General features: G+C 44.6%; 1 protein-coding gene across 3 annotated transcripts in view; it reads left to right on the top strand.

Moving 5' to 3' along the window:
- Positions 1-20,188, top strand: part of ARHGEF28 (Rho guanine nucleotide exchange factor 28) — a 245,723-nt gene that overhangs the window by 93,222 nt on the left and 132,313 nt on the right. For 2 of the 3 annotated variants that reach the window (XM_040421454.1, XM_040421453.1), the window contains exons 6-7: positions 1,875-2,055; positions 6,841-6,910. In XM_040421454.1, the coding sequence (XP_040277388.1) occupies positions 1,875-2,055; positions 6,841-6,910 (251 nt within the window). The remainder of the gene's footprint in view (positions 1-1,874; positions 2,056-6,840; positions 6,911-20,188) is intronic. The other variant, XM_040421455.1, reaches the window with a different exon arrangement.

Raw genomic sequence — 20,188 nt, 5'->3', positions numbered from 1 at the left:
ATAGAGGGGAAGAAGCTGAGCTCTTAGATATATAGGTTTTTGTGATTTGGAGCAGGACTTCTGAGTAAAAAGCAGAGTAAATCCTGAGGATTCCTAGGAGAGACAGTGAGAGTCCTGATTACCCCGCCCACACACTGATTGACAGCCTTCTGTGTCCACACAGACTGATGCAGGGACAGCTGTCAATCATTGTGTGTGGGCGGGGTAATCCGGACTCTCACTGTCTTTCCTAGGAGTCCTGTTAGCATTTAATCTGCTTTTTACTCAGAAGCATATAAGCCTATATATCACAGAGCTCAGCTTCTCTCCCTCTATCATTTCCTGCCGTCAGATAGGGCAAAATAAATCCTTTGACAGATTTGCTTTAAAAGCAGTTTCTTACATAGTATGACAACCATCATGGCTGCCATTACAGCTCCCATAGGTGTTATCACCCAGGTTCCTCACCTGTAGAGCAGTCTACCTATGCTGAATCACCTGTGTTCTCAGAGCCTGTTTGCTGTATGTACCTAGAAAGCTCCTGGTGTATCCTTTTAAAGGGGATCTGTCAGCAGATTTGTATCTATGGCCCTGGCTGACCTGTTACATGAGCAATTGGCAGCTGAAGGCATCTGTGTTGGTTCCATGTTCATATGTACTCGCATTGCTGAGAAAAATGATGTTTTACTATATGCAAATGACCCTCTAGGAGCAACGGGGGCGTTGCCGTTACACCTAGAGGCTTTAACTCTCTGCAACTACCGCGCCCTCTCCACTTTGATTTCTAGGTGTGATCACGTTAATACTGCCTGGCCCTGTCAATCAAAGTGCAGAGAGCGGAGCCTCTAGGTGTAATGGCAACGTCCCCATTGACTTACATTGTGTGTCAGGACGGATCCGTCATACTCCGCAGCACATGGCGGACAGAAAAACGCTGCTTCCAGCGCTATTCTGTCCCCGATGGGGACGCAAGCAAACGGAACAGAATGCATTCTGGTGAACTCCGTTTCGTTCAGTTCAGTTTTGTCCCCATTGACAATGAATAGGGACAAAACGGAAGCGTTTTTTTTCCGCTATTGAGACCTTATGACCGAGCGCAGATGTGAAAGTAACCTAACTGATCAGTGTGTGATACTGTATGGCTATTCATTGGTATATGTTGAAGGCATCTACTGGAGGTATAAATTAGGAAAACTAAATGTAAGTAGTGCTATGGGTGCAGGCTGCATGTCATGGTACCCCCCCCCCCCCCCCCCCCCCGGAGATGTAATGACTGACATATTGGTTGTCACCAGCTTTCTTCCAGAGCCTAGTATGATGAAGAAACAATAGGTTCCTAGTCTTGGCTGGTTTATGCCCTTTTATTTTGCTTGTGCGCCCTCAGCCAGGACTTGCCTGTTTTTCTTCCAAGCATTTCTGTGTTTCTGATGCATTCTGTAGAGCCAGCGTCTGAACTATTCAGCCAGAAAGTCTCCAGTTTAGTAAGATTCCTTTGCGCAGAGCCTATGTCATTCCTGTCGGGGATGTTGCCATTTGCATGACACGAGGGTGTCCCTGACTACTGGTACATTTTGTTATGAAAGCCTGGCTTGTTTATACCTGCTTACACAATGCCGGGGCTCCCCCGAGGCACGGTCTGTTATTACCAGCCAGTCGTCCACTCCGGATCTGCTCTCTCGCTCTATGCACAGCCAGCCACGGAGGTAGTGCCGTGTAATCCCAATTGCATTACATGGGGATAATGAGCAGAGTTCATCTCATTATACGAGATCAGAGCGCAGGCAGATTCCTTCTCTCCTGTACACGTGCCCACGTTGGATCCTAAACAGACGACTGACTTATGAATGCGGCAGGGGCGTTGTGTGCGCTTGTTAATGTCCTTCCATTACCTCCAGTTTTCAGGAGCTTCCTCCTCTTGACTTCTGCACCGCTACAATCAATCAGGATTCTTTTTTACGTTTTTGTTGGTCCTCTGGAGTGCTGACATTAACCCAGCGTCAGTCGTCTGGCCACTCACTGGAGGCGGACATTCAGCTCTTCAGAAAATGCTTGTGTGATATCAACTTCTTCGACAAGGTAAGATTGGATCTGGTGTCGTTTCTATGTATTGCCTGGTTTATTTATTTTTTGCCACTAGGTATTAGACACGTTTTTTTTTTGTTTTATTTTGTTTTTTCCTGCTTTTCTTTTATTTACGGTAATCCTTATTTCTACATTATTTTCTAATTTTTTTTTTTTTTTTACTTTTCCCCCACCTTTGGCAGTTAAACATCTGTCTAATTTTAAGCTTGGCATTAACAAAAGCCAGACAGATGATGCTGAACATTGCTTTGGAAAATGTATTCTGTAAAATGAAGAGGGTAATTCTATTGACACGCTGTTGCTGGGAAATATAATTCAGCTGCAGAAGTGAATACTGTATTTTTGCTTTATAAGACACGCCAGCTTATGAGGTGCAACTATAGGTTTTTTAGGAGAGGAAATTAAGATAAAAATATTTTTCAACAGAGCCCTGAATTAAACCCCCAATCTTCATCAGACCTCCGATTAGACTCCCGTATCAGACCTCAGATAAGTCCCCTGTATCAGACCTCAGATAAGACCCCTGTATCAGACCTCAGATCAGATTCCCCCATATCAGACCCCTGTATTAGACCTCCGATCAGACCTCCAATCAGATACCCCTGTATTAGACCTCCGATCAGACTCCCGTATCAGACCTCAGATAAGACCCCTGTATCAGACCTCAGATCAGATTCCCCCATATCAGACCCCTGTATTAGACCTCCGATCAGACCCCCATATCAAATTCCCATATCAGAAACTCAGATAAGAAACACATTTCAGACCCTCTAATCAGACCAAAATTAACTAAATAGACTTACCTTTCCAGAGGGCGACCTGCCCTCACCACTCCCTGGTCTTCTCTGGGCCCGCTCTGCACTGTGACCTGACATTACACAGCGCCAGGTGGTAGTGCGCGCACTACGTACTAACGCTGTACGCAGTCAGGACAGTGCAGCATGGGGCCGGAGAGGAAGAGGGAACAATGAGTACAACCAGCGCTAGCAATGTTTCTCTCGCTGTTCCTCACGCCTAGTACATGCTACTGAGTGCTTCCAAGATGGAAGCGGCCACTAGAATTCGCTTTATAGGACGCAATGCTATTTTCCCTCCAATTTTGAAGGGAGAAAATACATCCTATAAAGCGAAAATAACAGTAATTGCTGACCTCTTGAATTTTGGAAATATCTGCTTTTTATCACTATAAGGTCTTATGCACATGACCGTATGTATTTTGCGGTCTGCAAAAAAAACGAACTTATCCACAAAAAATACAGATGACATCAGTGTGCATTCCATATTTTGCGGAACGGAACAGCTAGCCCCTAATAGAACATATCCTTGTCCGTAATGCGGACAATAATAGGACATGTTCTATTTTTTTGCGGAATGGACATATAGAAACAGAATGCACACAGAGTAACTTCCGTTACGGAACGGACACAAAGAAAATACGTTTGTGTGCATAAGGCCTAATGCACACGACTGTGCCCATATTTCGGATATCTTCCGGGTGCATTTTGTGTTTTTCTCACTCCCATCAATAGAAAAGTCTGTTCTCATCCGCCAATGAATAGGGCATGCTCTATAATCTGAGGAACGGAATAACACATCGATAGAAATGAACTGTGCTGTCTGCAAAAAATGAGGATAGCACATGAATGAAAAACATGTTCGCGTGCATGAGGACATGCAAAATGGCTGCCTGCTGAAGAAGTCTACATAGGAATTTTAGTTTAAGTTTTCTACAAGCTAAAGATAACAATGTATTTTCATGGATTTATTCTTATTGTTCTGACTTACAATATAAAATTCTAAATTTCCAGTTCTGCAGACGTCGATGGGCTCCTTGTAAGCCAATACAGTACCCTTTGGTCCTCGTCTGTTATGTTCAGTATCTTCACAGTGGTGTGAATAGAGTCCGAGGTGCTTTAGTCCTGGTGACCTGTCCGGTGTAAAGAAATGCAGCAGAGTCCCTTGCTTAATATTCTCCCCAGTCTTGGCCTTGTTAAAAGCATGCATTTAGTGGTCAGACCCGATGCTCAAGATATAGGCATGGTTTTACTCGAGGTCGTGGTTCTGAAAACTGCAGCCTAATCATTTGGCATTATAGCTGTCAGAAGATATTCAGGGGAAAGTTAATCCTGCAGCTTCTAGGCTCTTCGTAAGGTATGACTGTATGGTGTAAATCTCCCAGTATAACAGCACAATTAAGCCTCATTTACATGTCAGTGTTTCACGGACGTGTGCTGTAGGTGTTCTCCACGGACAGCACACGTCCCCATTCATTTTAATGTGTGTATTCACACATCAGTGTTTTAGCACAGTCCGTGGGTCAGTGTTTTTTGCACGGATGCATGCTCCATTTTCTCAGTGTTCACGGATCCATCACGTCCATTATAGTCTATGGGTCCCTGAAAACCACGGATGCAACACGTATGCCATCTGTGTTTCACGGATCATTAAGAAGAGATGCTTTGAAAATAATTTTTCAGCTGTTCAGTGTCAGTGAAACACGGATGGCACACGGACAGCAAGAAACTGACACACAGACCCAACACAGATCCTTCACGGACAGCTTCACGGATACATCACTGACCACCTGCTCATAGATTTGAGCATGAACACGGACGTGTGAATGAGGCTTTACAGCCCTATGACGTGTCCGTGTGCTTTACAAAGGCATTACGCACTTCTCCGGCACCCTTAACATGTCTTTAGCCTTATACACATGATCAGTACCAATCTTCACTATGCACTGTTATGTTCCATGTGGCACTGTATCTCTGACGGTTCATTTCATATACATTATGCCTCTAAATAATTCTTGCTTACTTGCCAGTAGTGCGTGTACAAAGGGTTCACACCAGGGTTGCCAACCGTCCAGAAATTTCTGGACAGCCTGTAAAAATAGGTGATGTGTCTTTATTTTTTTGAGGCTGGTGGTGCTTGACTAGATTATTTTGGTGGTAATCATCATCATTTTGCAGCTCACAGTAAGTGCTGGTAATGAGTTCTAATCAGTACATTGAGCTATAGACATGTATTACTTATAATATTTATCATTCATTGTGCTTTTCCAATTTGTCCATAAAAAATGTTGGTTGTCAATGGTTTTGAGATAAATTGTGCAGAAAAAAGAAAAAATTTGGGTTGGCAACCCTGGTTCCCGCCGATGACTTATAGAGGGTGAAATCGGCGCACACATCACATTCTGTTCACGTCCTGAACCCACTGACTCCTCGGAACATTTTATTCCGAAATCCAGGCTTGTGCCATGCACCCCCTACTCCCCAATTATTTCATGTTATAAATAGAGTTTCCTCCCTGGGAAACTGTCCTTTATCAGCAATTTCCTCTTTAACCTTAACAATAATTTATTTCTCTGTTTCCCTTAAAGGGGTTGTCCGGGGTCAGAGCTGAACCCGGACATACCCATATTTTCACTCAGGCAGCCCCCTGATGTTAGTATCGGAGCATCTCCTGCTCCGATGCGCTCCCTTGCCCTGTGCTAGATCTTTTTTTTTACAATAACACACTGCTGGGCGGAGGTTTCTGCTCGGCAGTGTGTTTGTTGACGTCACTGGCTCTGATGGCCGTGCTTTAGTGCTGCCCTAGCTGTTTTACTGGCTAGGGCAGCGCTAAAGCCTGCCCATCAGTGCCGGTGATGTCACCGGGCTTCCTGGCAGCCCCATGGAGAGCCAGGTTCGTCACCGGAACTCCTGAAAATGTATTTGCCCTGCGCGATTTAGCGCAGGGCAAAGGAGAGCTTTGGAGCATGAACTGCTCCAATGCTCAAGTCAGGGGGACTGCCTGGGTGAAAATGGAGGTATGTCCGGGTTCAGCTCTGAACCCGAACAACCCCTTTAATGGGATACAGTATCTGAGAGTAATGTAATTGAGTTTGATCAGAATGTTTACCACAATTTCTTGATGTCAAGTTCCTGCCACATACAGGAAGATAATATAGATTGTGTGATGGCATCTGGTCATACTTTTCTAGCTCAGTCCAATATGAAAAATTGGACTTTAAGGCTATGTACACCTTTGGAGGCAATTTTTGTTTATGATTGCATTTTACTCATTTTTGGCTTAAAATCATATTTTCAATTGGCCTTTATTAAAAATTTTGAGCCAATCTGTCACAAAGGGTTATCTGTTTTTTCTAACTGTGTGACTGATACTTTCACTTTGTGCCAGTCAGCTAATAACCCTTATCTCTAAACTACTAAGAGGTCATAAACACTTATTTAATCCACATTCTTATCAGTAAGATAAGGATTGAGCTTTAATGAGTGTTTATAAAGTGAGAGAGCAGAGATAAGGAGCCCATCTGCTCCTCGATGACCGAAAAGACAAAAAAAAATCCATAAGCTGCTGCTAGAGCATGTCAGCCCCACAAAAAAGGATTCCATATTTTTAATAAAGATCAATTAAAAAAATTATTTTTTGCTCAAAATAAGTACTAAATAAAAATAAATTGCCCCCAAAGGTGTACATAGCCTTTAAGTGCACCAAGGGTGGGCCTTAGCCACTCTGTGTGCCTTAACTTCTCTGCTCCATAAACACTCCTTCCTACCACCTGGATGGCTGGTCCTGTTGATCAAGTGGAGGGAGGAGTGTCCAGGAAAGCAGAGTTGAGAATCTAAAGTGCACAGAGTTGCTAGGGCCCACCCTTAGTGCACTTAAGCCTAAATTTACATATTTTAAATAACATCTCTGATGATATTGCGAACAGAGCTATAGAGATCTCATGGTGATTTCATATTTCTTTATGTTTTTGTGGCTTCTTTTTAGATTGTAAGCCCCATGCACCCCTGGAGTTACAAAAAACAGGCATCACTAGATGGATTCACTACAGAAGGAGGTACAGTGTATACTTGATTTTCAATATTACCGTCATATGTGTATTAGTGTGTCTGCTTACTTATTAATATCAATGCTTCTAATTTTTTCAAAAAGTTATTGAATTAGTGTACCTTGAAAAGACGTGCATTTTTTCACAGCAGATATCCGAGGATAAAGTTCAGATTTTTGTAGTGGATTTGCGATGCACCAGGTTCACACGAGGATTGGACACCATTGTCTTTCATGCAGCTAATCTTGTTTTCTGCTTGAAATAAGTAACATACTACTTATTTCTGCAGCTAATGCTGCGGAAACCCCATTTACATGCACAGGATGAGGAATCCAGCTTAGAATACATATATGCCAAAAAGGGATTGGTCAGTTTCCGATTTTGATGACCAGTCTGGAGGTCCTATCCTGGCAGCCCTGCCGATCAGCTGTTTGAAGAGAACGCAGAGTTTGTACAAGCTCTGCATTCTCGTCAGTGTTTGCTATGTCGGCGACGAGCAGGTGTAATTACAGTTCATCCGCCCCCAATTACTTCAATGGGATGGTGCAGTTACACTCTGCTCCTTCCCATTGATATGAAAGCGGTGACGGAAGAGCTGTAATTACACCTGCTTGACACTACGATGTCGACGGTGAACAGTGAAGAGAAGGCAGCGCTCGTATGATTGCTGCATTTTCTTCAAACAGCTGATTGTGGGGGAGCCAGGCGTCAGAACCCTGCCGATCTGATATTGATGACCTATCATGAGGATAGATCATCAATATAGGAAACTGACCAACCCCTTTAACTATTCAGATGTACATGCATAGCCGTATAATTTCAAAGGTAAAATTACAGGGAAAAGAAAAATGTCTGAAAAGTTCATGAGTTCAGCTGACGGCTATCTCCTTGAATCTCCCAAAAACAATGACCGAGCATGCATGTTTACTGCACCTCTGGTGGTGGTAATTAATCAGAGGACAATCGGGCTGCCCCCATACACATCACTGAAGATAAATGCCCCACCTACAATCTAGAGTGTAGACCCCAGTAAGTGAAAGTCGTAAAAATACAGCAAAGACAATGCAGGCCCTATGTCAATTATTTTTATTAATTTTTTTTTACTATTTCAACAGTTGAAAACGTCTCTTTCGACTTGTTTTATAGAGCGAAGAGTAAGGATGAGCTGTGAATGCAAATGATTTATGTGGGTTGTGTTGGCTCCCTATTATGAATATACAGTGCGTACGCTACAATTAGGCAGTCATAGCCCGGGGCACTCCGCTTTATATGGGATTAATTGGTTGACATATTATGAGACTATGTGAGACGACCTTTGTGCAGAACGATTGTAGGTTGCTGCCTTCTTCATTCCCAGCTACAATGGACGTCTTATCTTCAGGTCTCTGTGTTGCGCCTTTAACGCCATGTTTTGTGTAATCCGGAGGTCTGAATACATTGTGTTGTGGTTGTCTGGTAGCCTAGGGTTAAGCCACAGAGAGAGAGCTTATTATTCGGCTGTTATGTTGTCTTGTATGGAAAACCATGAATGCTATAAATGTCCCAGAAGAGGGTTAAATCTGCTGTGGGAAGTGTAACTAATGGAGGCTTATAGACACTTGAGCACACCCATTCATGCAAAAGACCTCATTGAAATGTCTCACCCACCAAGGAATCATCCACACAAGGAATTAAGGAACATTGAGCGCGGGATGCGATGCTCAACAGCTGTATGTATGTTACATGTATGGTATAGAAAGCATTAAAGCTGTGCTGTAGTACATGGACACATAGTTTGAGAATTGGGATTGTGACTGTAGGTTATGTGCCCTGATCTGCCAGATTATCAGCACTAGATGCACAGTACACACAGGAGCTCCAGGGTTGGGAAATATATCAGATCAGAAACTCAATCTACATGAAGTATTTAGCAACATGATTGTCTGGAATGATTTCATAAATGACATTATTTGCACTTTTTGAGTAATATGAATACTCACAGGCAGACTTTTTTTTTATTGGTTTAATGTGTCTATTAAAGGATTAGTGTATATTATTTATTATTAAAGCGCCATTCATTCCATAGCGCTGTACATATGATAAGGGGTGCACATACATAATACAGACAATTGCACTAATCATAAACAAGACAAGTTACAAACTGGTACAGAAGGAGAGGGCCCACAATCTACATGGTATGGGAGAAGGACACAGTAGGTGCGTGGGTCTTTCTGATACCCAAATGTCCTGCAAGTGGAATGTCGTGGGCTGCTTTGAGCACCTGTGCCCGAAATTCCCTAGGGACTACCAGCTCTGTGAGAGGATGCAAATCAAGCACACCACTTCCAGTGCGTATGACCCGCAAACCAACGGCCTTTGCGAACGTTTCAGCGGAACGTTAAAGCAAATGCTGTCCACGTCCGTGGAATCGCAGGGGAAGGACTGGGAGCGGCACCTGCCTCATTTGCTGTTCGCTTACAGAGAAGTGCCACAGGAGTCCACTGGGTTCTCACCCTTTGAACTCCTATATGGTATCTCCCGCCTAGACTACTGTAACACTCTCCTCTGTGGCCTTCCATCTAGCACTCTCGCACCCCTCCAATCTATCCTCAACTCTGCTGCCCGACTAATCCACCTCTCACCCTATTACTCCTCTGCCTCTCCCCTTTGCCAATCCCTTCACTGGCTCCCCATTGCCCAGCGAATTCACTTCAAAGTACTAACAAATACATACAAGCCCGTCCATAACCTGTCCCCTCCCTACATCTCTGAGCTACTTTCCTGATACATCCCCACACGCACTCTCCGATCCTCACAAGACCTCCTTCTCTCCTCTTATCACCTCTTCCCACAATCGCCTCCAAGATTTCTCCCGTGCATCCCCCACATTCTGGAACTCGCTACCCCAACATATCAGACTCTCACCTACAGTGGAATCCTTCAAAAGAAACCTGAAAACCCACCTCTTCAGACAAGCCTACAACCAGTGACCCTGCTGCCTCTATACCGCCATGACCAACTTCACCCGCACCTACTGTGTCCTTCTCCCATACCATGTAGATTGTAAGCCCTCACGGGCAGGGCCCTCTCTCCTTCTGTACCAGTTTGTAACTCGTCTTGTTTAGGATTAGTGCAATTGTCTGTATTATGTATGTATACCTCTTCTCATATGTACAGCGCTATGGAATGAATGGCGCTTTAATAATAATAAATAATAATAATAATATACATATTTTACATCTTTTACCCAGGTTACTTGTGTACATCTTTTTACCCAGATTACATTGTACATCTTTTACCCAGGTTACATTGTACATCTTTTACCCAGGTTACATTGTACATCTTTTACCCAGATTACATTGTACATCTTTTACCCAGGTTACTCGTGTACATCTTTTACCCAGGTTACTCGTGTACATCTGTTACCCAGGTTACTTGTGTACATCTTTTACCCAGGTTACTTGTGTACATCTTTTACCCAGGTTACTCGTGTACATCTGTTACCCAGGTTACTCGTGTACATCTGTTACCCGGGTTACTCGTGTACATCTGTTACCCGGGTTACTCGTGTACATCTGTTACCCGGGTTACTCGTGTACATCTTTTACCCAGGTTACTCTTGTACATCTTTTACCCAGGTTACTCGTGTACATCTTTTACCCAGGTTACTCGTGTACATCTTTTACCCAGGTTACTCGTGTACATCTTTTACCCAGGTTACTCGTGTACATCTTTTACCCAGGTTACTCGTGTACATCTTTTACCCAGGTTACTCGTGTACATCTTTTACCCAGGTTACTCGTGTACATCTTTTACCCAGGTTACTCGTGTACATCTGTTACCCAGGTTACTCGTGTACATCTTTTACCCAGGTTACTCGTGTACATCTTTTACCCAGGTTACTTGTGTACATCTTTGTTTTTTGTATTTACTTGGTAGTGTGCAAACAGTGTCTGCCTAAGTAGGGTTGCATCTTATTGACAAGAGGAAAGATGACATCCAGTTGTTATTTTATTCATACATTTTCAGGAGTAGTTACTGAAACAGACATGTTAGTAGAGCTGACTGGTCCTCTTCAAGTGGTATATTGTATGCATAACAGAAAAGGCACAAGACTCTTGTATTTGAGGGGTTTTAACAGTGGTTTTCTAGTGGGACCCTGGTGTCTCATGATTTGCAGAAGTTATAGAGTTTAGCCAGTTTTGCCAGATATTGTTTTGCTTTTTAAGAAACCCTATTAAATGGAATTTGACACCAGTAAATTCACTGTTAAACCAGGCACAATATCTTGTAGGGCTTGCTCAGCTGAATGTAATGATATCTATCTTGGTGATCCATTGCTTCTTTTTTGAGAGAAACTTTAAATTCATATTTAAATGAGCAGTTAAGTGCACTGAGGGTGGGTCCAAGTCACTCTGTGCACCTTTGCTCCAACTGTTTCCTCTGCAAGCTCCTGTCTGCTTGATTGCCAGGGCAAATGAGATGACTATGCAGAAACTTGGTCCTGTCAATCAAGAAGGAGAGGCAGGGGGGGGGGGGGGGGGGGGGGGGGGTTGAGCAACGGTGCAGAGTAACTTGGCCCATCCTCAGTGCACTTATCTGCTCGTGTGCATATGTATTAAAAGTACCTTTTCTCCAGAGTGAAGCAGCGTATCTCTTAAGTGAAAGGTATTATTATGTTCAGCTGAGCTAGCCCTACAAGGCTCCTGGTGACCAACTACTTTTAATGAAGTGTGTCAATCTTATGCTTCTGTACAACTCTCTAGGGAGGTTCATCATTATTATTGTAGACTTGTCTGTAAGGAAGCAGGCAGTTTATGTCAATACAGGTGAGATCTTTCATCACACATAGAGGCCATGTAGCACCTTATGGGGTCCAGCTAACAGATCTGTTCTGGTATTTTTACTACCACTCCAGTTTTCCAGTCCTTTAGATTTTGTTACGATTGGCTAATATTGCCGTTGTAGATTGAGGGTCCTTTGGTGGTCTGCTACTGATGGTCTAGAGTTAAGTTCTGTCCACTTCAGTATAGTGGCTTTGTATGACTGAGCCACATGATACCGATGGACCTCATTGTGCCATGAAGGTTTACATTGTTTTCCAGCAAGAATAGCTCTACATGCTGGGGAATGCCGATGGAGGGTTCACAAATGACTCTGAACGAATGTGTGAACACAGCCTAATTTCTTTAGGATTCCTTTCAAATGTGCAATAGAGTAAGGACAAACTGTTCTAGAAGGATTTCCTAATTAGCCTTGACTACTCTGGTAGATCTGAATGTCATTGTGACCCTTGTCAAATAAATTCAGGGACATGTTTTAACATTGCAAGGAAGCTAAAGTTACACTGTGAAAAAGAAAGCTAAACAGTTAAGAAATCTCAGGGTTTACAAAGGCTCAACTATCATTATTGACATCTGCAACTTCTGATTTTCTCAGGGAAGCTGAGGAGATACCCATAACATTGTGTGAGACCCAGCTAGAGCTGGAGAACAAAGGGGAGAAAGTACAGCTTTGCATATGTCCTCGGAAACCTTTCTTTACTCATATTCTCCTGATACTCCTGATATGTTTGTTCCAATTTCCTCTAGGGAGGTTCATCATTATTATTGTAGATTGTGGGTTTTAACATGCAGTACAATTTTCTAAGCTCCCCGTTGCCTAAGGCTCCTGTGCCAGTCTATGTGCACCAGTTACCTGATCATCATACTTTTCTCGCCAGTGCTTTAGTAGTCTTTTTTTTTATAATCGTTCTGCCCTTGCTATCATGGAAGTCACCAGGGGCGGACTGACAACTCATAGGGCCCCCGGGCAATAGGAGATTATGGGGCCCCTGTGTCCCCACCCACCCTCAATCCACACCCACACACAGCCCCACCCACATCGCACCGTGTCGGCTTCAGGCTCATGTGGGCCCTTGGGCGATAAAGTCTCAGTGGGTCCCCCTATACAGTGATAATTCTCTGAGTACAGAAAATATAGTAGATGTCCCCTGCAGTCCTATGTAACACCACAGATAACACAGTGATGGCTATCTGAGTACAGAAATTGTAGTAGTGTTACCTGCAGTCCTATGTAAAACTACAGATAACACTAGTGCTGATAATGTGGTAGTGTTACCTACGTCCTTAGGGTGCCTCCCTATTAGTGTTGAGCGAACTTGTGTTTTAAGTTCGGCGTCTAAAGTTCTGGTTCAGGTTATCAAAGTATCCCGTTATGGATTCTAAATTCCGTTATGGTCCGTGGTAGCAGAATCCATAACTGGATACTTTGATAATCCGAACCCAAACTTTAGATGCCGAACTTAAAACACAAGTTCGCTCAACACACTTCCCTATGTCTCTCCCGCGGACTCCATGCTGGCGGCGCTGCCTCCTCCTTTTCTTCTTGCCCCGCACAGAATGTCTTGATGCATCTGCGTCAAGACATAGGAACACTGTGGGCATGGTGATGGTGAAACACAGGGACAGAGAGCCACAGACACAGACACACACGGAGAGACACAGACACACACGGAGAGACACAGACACACACACTGAGAGCCACAGACACACACACACACACGGAGAGCCACAGACACACACACACACGGAGAGCCACAGACACACACACACACACACACACACACGGAGAGCCACAGACACACACACACACGGAGAGCCACAGACACACACACACACACGGAGAGCCACAGACACACACACACGGAGAGCCACAGACACGCACACACACACACGGAGAGCCACAGACACACACACACACACACGGAGAGCCACAGACACACACACACACACGGAGAGCCACAGACACACACACACACACACGGAGAGCCACAGACACACACACACACACACACACACACGGAGAGCCACAGACACACACACACACACACACACGGAGAGCCACAGACACACACACACACACACACACACGGAGAGCCACAGACACACACACACACACGGAGAGCCACAGACACACACACACACGGAGAGCCACAGACACACACACACGGAGAGCCACAGACACACACACACACACACACACACGGAGAGACACAGACACACACACACACACACACGGAGAGCCACAGACACACACACACACGGAGAGCCACAGACACACACACACACACACGGAGAGCCACAGACACACACACACACGGAGAGCCACAGACACACACACGGAGAGCCACAGACACACACACACGGAGAGCCACAGACACACACACACACACGGAGAGACACAGAGACACACACACACACACGGAGAGACACAGAGACACACACACACACACGGAGAGCCACAGACACACACACACACGGAGAGCCACAGACACACACACACACGGAGAGCCACAGACACACACACACACACGGAGAGCCACAGACACACACGGAGAGACACAGACACACACACACACACAGGGACAGACTCTCACAGAGTACTGTAGACAGATCCCAGAAATCACAGAGAACATCTGGCTGAAAGAAAGAACCGAGCAGCTTCAGGTGGATCTCACCCTGGAAAAGCTTATGTTAGATGGAGACAGTCAGCAGGTTGTATGCAGGGCTCTCTGTGGGCTGACACACTGTAACACAGGTGCTGTAATGGAGGCACCAAGGTACAGAAGGGCTGGGACCACCACTAGGATGAGGTAAGGGGCAGGAAGACACACACAGTTGTGCTAATTAATGAACATACAAAACATAGGCCCCTTCTAGGACCAATCTAGGATACCCTAATAGGATAATTGACAACCCTTTAAAATATAAAAGTTGTTGGATCCCTGATGCCATTGGAGGTTAGGAGGTGCCAATTTCACTAAGAGGACAAAAGGGAATTTGATATATTTCAAGTAGTGTACATTCACAAAGAAACTCAGAAACTATAGACCAAGAAGGAAAGAAAATATTTATTTTAGACAAGCAAGTTTGAGCCTAGAGGATGACACAAATGAAGCCAAATGAACTATTACTTGTTCAAGTTAGGGCTCTTTCACACTTGCGTTCTTTTCTTCCGGCATAGAGTTCCGTCGTCGGGGCTCTATGCCGGAAGAATCCTGATCAGTTTTATCCTAATGCATTCTGAATGGAGAGAAATCCGTTCAGGATGCATCAGGATGTCTTCAGTTCCGGAATGTTTTTTGGCCGGCCGAAAATCCTGAAGACTTGCCGCAAGGCCGGATCCGGAATTAATGCCCATTGAAAGGCATTGATCCGGATCCGGCCTTAAGCTAAACGTCGTTTCGGCGCATTACCGGATCCGACGTTTAGCTTTTTCGGAATGGTTACCATGGCTGCCGGGACGCTAAAGTCCTGGCAGCCATGGTAAAGTGTAGTGAGGAGCGGGGGAGCAGCATACTTACCGTCCGTGCGGCTCCTGGGGCGCTCCAGAGTGACGTCAGGGCGCCCCACGCGCATGGATGACGTGATCGCATGGCACGTCATCCATGCGCATGGGGCGCTCTGACGTCATTCTGGAGCACCCCGGGAGCCGCACGGACTGTAAGTATACTGCTCCCCCGCTCCCCACTACTACTATGGCAGCCAGGACTTTAATAGCGTCCTGGCTGCCATAGTAACACTGAACGCATTTTGAAGACGGATCCGTCTTCAAATGCTTTCAGTTCACTTGCGTTTTTTCCGGATCCGGCGTGTAATTCCGGCAAATGGAGTACACGCTGGATCTGGACAACGCAAGTGTGAAAGAGGCCTTAAGATATATAAATAATTCTGTAGACCAATATTTTCCAACCTGTGGCTCTGAGGCTGCTGCTAAAACTCTGAGCATGTCCTGGCAGTCTTTGGTGGGCAAGAAATTCTGAAAGTTGTAGATCTGCAACATAGGTGGGGCCCTGGTCACAGACTTTACCTAGGGAATCTCACTTGACTTCGCCCATACAGCATCACAGGGTAGCGACAGCATCACAGGTCCTTTACCTCCTCCAGTTGCACAGCCTGTGAGCCTGACTCCTCCCACACAGGATCACATGGTCTTGACATCATCACAGGTCCTTTACCTCCTCACGCTGAACAGCCAGCCCAGGAGACTGACTCCGCCCACGCAGGATCACGTGGTCGTGACATCATGAAAGGTCTTTTAGCCTCCTCCAACTAGAAAAAGCCTGTAATGTATGGGCTACTGGGAGGAATAGGTCACGTGACGAGGGGACGCGAAATAGGCGGTGAAAAAAAACTCTTTAGCACAGCTGCGGTGGGCCCCTATCCTGGCCTGGCCCTCGGACCACGTCCGAAATGCCCAACCGGTCAGTCCGCCCCTGGAAGTCACTGTCCTTGCTTTGGTTGCTTTGTATAACACAAGTCTACCACAGACTCACCAGGAGATCAGTCTGTGGAGGCAGAGTAGTAGGGGGAGCAGCAGATGAGTAGCCTGAACCAATGATAAGACAGGGGGTGTGTCTAAGACTACCTCAGACTCCCTGTAGGCACTGTAGCTAAACTGTAGTTACAGACCACAGCTCTACCCTAATGATCTGAGCTGATCTAAAAAAAAGCTGAAAAAAAAATATAAAAAACAAGCAAAGCCAGCAGCAAGAAGTGTGAAGAATGTGGTACACATCAGCTATAGGTGCTGACATATTTTTAACTTCCTGACTGGACAGTCACTTAAAGGGGTTGTCTGACCCCCACACAACATTTTAGTGAGGGCTGAGAAAGTGTTTAGAAGAAAAATAAAAGCAACTACTGAATGCCACTCTGTTCCAGTGAGAAGAGTGTTAGCTCCCTCTGGACCAGAAGTGGCAATGGCCACTGTGGCCAATCATGGGCCTCAGTGGTCACATGTGCTAGAATGGCATGTCGCTACTAATGTTCTAGCACGTGACCGCTGAGTGATTGGCTGCTGCCATCACGGGACCAAGCTACTGTTTGTTGTTTGGCTACTAGGCTGGAAACCTCTTTGAATAAGGTTCAGGAGGAAAGCGTTTTTAATAAGAAATTGGATGTAAGAACGCAGGGGAATCAGAAATTAGTTGAGAGGCAGGTTAGAAATAATGTCAGAAAATATTCTTTTACTGGAAGAGTAGTGGATGCCTAGAACAATTTTCTAGCAGATGTGGTTGAAAAATCCACAGTAGTCGTATATCTATCCTAAAAGAAAAAGGAAACCATCTAAGAGTAGACCAGATGGACCAGGTGGTGTTTTTTAAACATATGAAAAAATAAAAATCCAAATAACCTAAATAAAAAAATTGAAATAATTGACATCGCCGACATGCTCAAACTATTAAAATATAAAGTTTTTTTTATCATGTGTAGTCTACGGCGTAATGGGGAAAATTTCAAAATGACTGATTTAGCAGCTTTTTTTTTTTTTTTTGGAAGTTCACTCCCCCCCCCCCCCCCCCCCCAAAATTTTTTTTAAAATCAGGCGACAAAAAGTGAGCCTATAAAAGAGCCAGGTGGTCAGAGTAATCCTTCTGACCCACAGAATGAAGTTAACATCTCAGTTTTTCCACATGACAGAATGCCGTAGGGGAAAAAAAACCACCTAAACCAATGGCAGAATTGTGTTTTTATTCCTAATTCCAGCTCATATAGATAATTTTTTTCAGCTTCCCACTACATTCTTACATTCTTGTCTAAAAAAAAAAAAACAAGAAAAAAAAACAACCTATGTCTATGTGTGCGGAAAAATAAAAAAATGGAAAGCAGCAGGGAGTTAAAAATAATAAAAAAGGAAAATTGCTGCGTCAGGAAGGGGTTTAAGCACCTTAGCCATTCCCTATCTCCAGCTGTACTGATTTATTTTATTTAGTGTATGTAAATAATACAATGCAAGACAAACCCCTCCTAAAATTTGGTAAAAGTTGGTGCAGCCTGGACTGTCTGCTGTTTACATCCAGACATAGAGCCTCTTTGTGCAGAGCCCCGTGTCCGGCTGCGTTACCTGCTCATCCCATCTTATTTCCTGTTTGGCCAGTGCCGACAGATGACCATATCTGAGGCCAGTCCATGTTCTCAGAAGACAACAAGCCTTCTAAATTTTGCTCATTGTCATAAGACAACACTGGCAGGAAATCTGTTTTTTTCCCCTTCCCTTCCGACCACTGGAATGTCTTCTGAAGGTGTCTCCTCCCTGTCTTTTGTGCCGCTGGAGATAGGAAATGAAAATCTACAAGGAAATTGATATTAAACCTGATTAACTGAAAGATGAACGTTCCTGTATAGAACAGTCTTGGTGACATCATTCATCATATAAACCTCAGGCAGCAGAAATCCCAGGAAGAAGGGAAGAGGCTGTGGGCAGTAGTAGGTTGTGACTCAGCACGCACTTCACTTCCCCTGTTGTTCCTCCCAGATACTCGGAGAGAGATTATTGATTAAGCAGGAGTTATACATTTACCTGGTTTTGCTTTGGGGGAGACATTCCTTCCAAACATTACTCATGCATTTTCTCCAAGTGGAGTTGATCTGGCAGAATTTCTGAGGTCATTCTCAGAGTATTTGGAAAAAACGTAAAAAAAACTCTATAGTCGGTTATCCAAAGTCTGATGTAATGCTGAAAAGCATTCTTGTCACTTTTTATGGAAACCAGATAGGAAAAGAGACTCGTGTACTTCTCGTTCCTGAAAGACAAGCTTTGAAAAGGGGTAAAGGGCATTTCCCTCTAAAAAGGACCTGTCCCCACCCCTGACATCTCTCCTTTAGTAAATACCTGTATTCCCAACCAAATAACAATTCTGGGACATCTTTTTGTATGTGCTGTACAACTCCTCTGTTATTCCGTCTGGAAATTTATGAGTAAGGGCTCGTGCGCACGACCGTTGTTCTTTTCCGCACCCAATCTGCATTTTTTGCGGCTCGACCCATTCACTTCAATGGGGACGCAAAATATACGGACAGCATTCGTATGTCTGTTTCACAAAAAGAATAGAACATGTCCTATTCTTGTCCACATTACGTACAAGGATAGTACTGTTCTACAGAGGCAGGACGCTCTGTTCTGCAAAATGCAGGAACGCGTGCGGCTGGTATCCGTGTTTTGCGGTTCCTCAATTTGTGGACCCCAAAAACAGCAATGGCTGTGTACATGAGCTCTAAATTGGATGTTAACAATTCACTTTGTCACAGGGGTGTGTCCTTACACAGTCGGATACTGTCCAATCGGTGCTGACAGTATTAAGCTGCATTCACATGACCGTATGAATGAGTCTGCATCCATTCCGCAATTTTGCGGAATGGGTGCGGACCCATTCATTTTTATGGGACCGCAAAAGAGGCGGACAGCACACCGCGTGTTGTCCGCATCCGTTGCTCCGTGCCGCAATTGTGGACAAGAATAGGCATTTTCTATGATAGCCGCAGCATATGAAGTCCGCAAATTGCGGGGTAAGTATATTACCAGTGAGGGGCCCGGCACATATGATGGGGTTTTGAGAAATTGGATTCAGGAGGAATAACAAAGGAACAGCACAATTCGTTGCTATGAGAACAGATGCTCCAGAATTGTTATTTCGAGGACAAAAATCCCTATCCTCAAAGCTGACAGTGCCTTTGACTGTATAGGGCCATTAACAAAGGGAAGGGTGCTGCCACACGAAGTTTAATTTTTTTAGGTTATAAAAAATGCCATGAAATTCATGAGTTTTACAAGCGTCTGTGGGTGTGACATTCCTAAAGGGGCAATTATCAGGAAGTAGCATTCCTAGGAATCACATTGCCAATAATTGTGCTGTGTATGGGTACGGCCACAGAGTCAGGTTTCCTGATGCGGTTTTGGAAGCCAAAACCAGGGGAGAATTCAATAAAAGAGAAGTCGTATCTGTCCTTTTATACTTTCTCTCCTTTTATGATCCACTACTAATTTTGGCTTCAAAAACGACATCAGGAAACCTGACCGCGTGCCACCGATCACCCAGTGAACGCGCAAACGCTTACTTGTCAGGTGATATGTTTAAAGCCGCACCAGGAGTCATTGATTGCCAGCAGCAGATTGTTCTTTGTAAGGCCTCATGCACACGACCATTCCGTTTTTTGCGGTCTGCAAATTGCGGATCCACAAAACACTGAAGCCGCCCGTGTGCGGATCCACAAATCACGGAACCCGCCGTGTACCGGAACAGGCGGCCCATTGTAGAAATGCCTATTCTTGTCTGCAAAACGGACAAGAATAGGACATGTTATTTTTTTTTTTTGCGGTGCCACGGAACGGAGCAATGGATGCAAACGCACACGGAGTGCTGTCTGCATCTTTTGTGGCCCCATTTGAAGTGAATGGGTCTGCACCAAAGCCGCAAAAACTGCGGCTCTGATGCGGATCCGAACAACGGTCGTGTGCATGAGGCCT

This window comes from Bufo bufo, chromosome 2 (assembly GCF_905171765.1).
Source record: "Bufo bufo chromosome 2, aBufBuf1.1, whole genome shotgun sequence".
NCBI lineage: Eukaryota > Metazoa > Chordata > Amphibia > Anura > Bufonidae > Bufo > Bufo bufo.
Note: the sequence above shows the minus strand (reverse complement) of the source record. Positions and strands in the feature narration are given on the sequence as shown.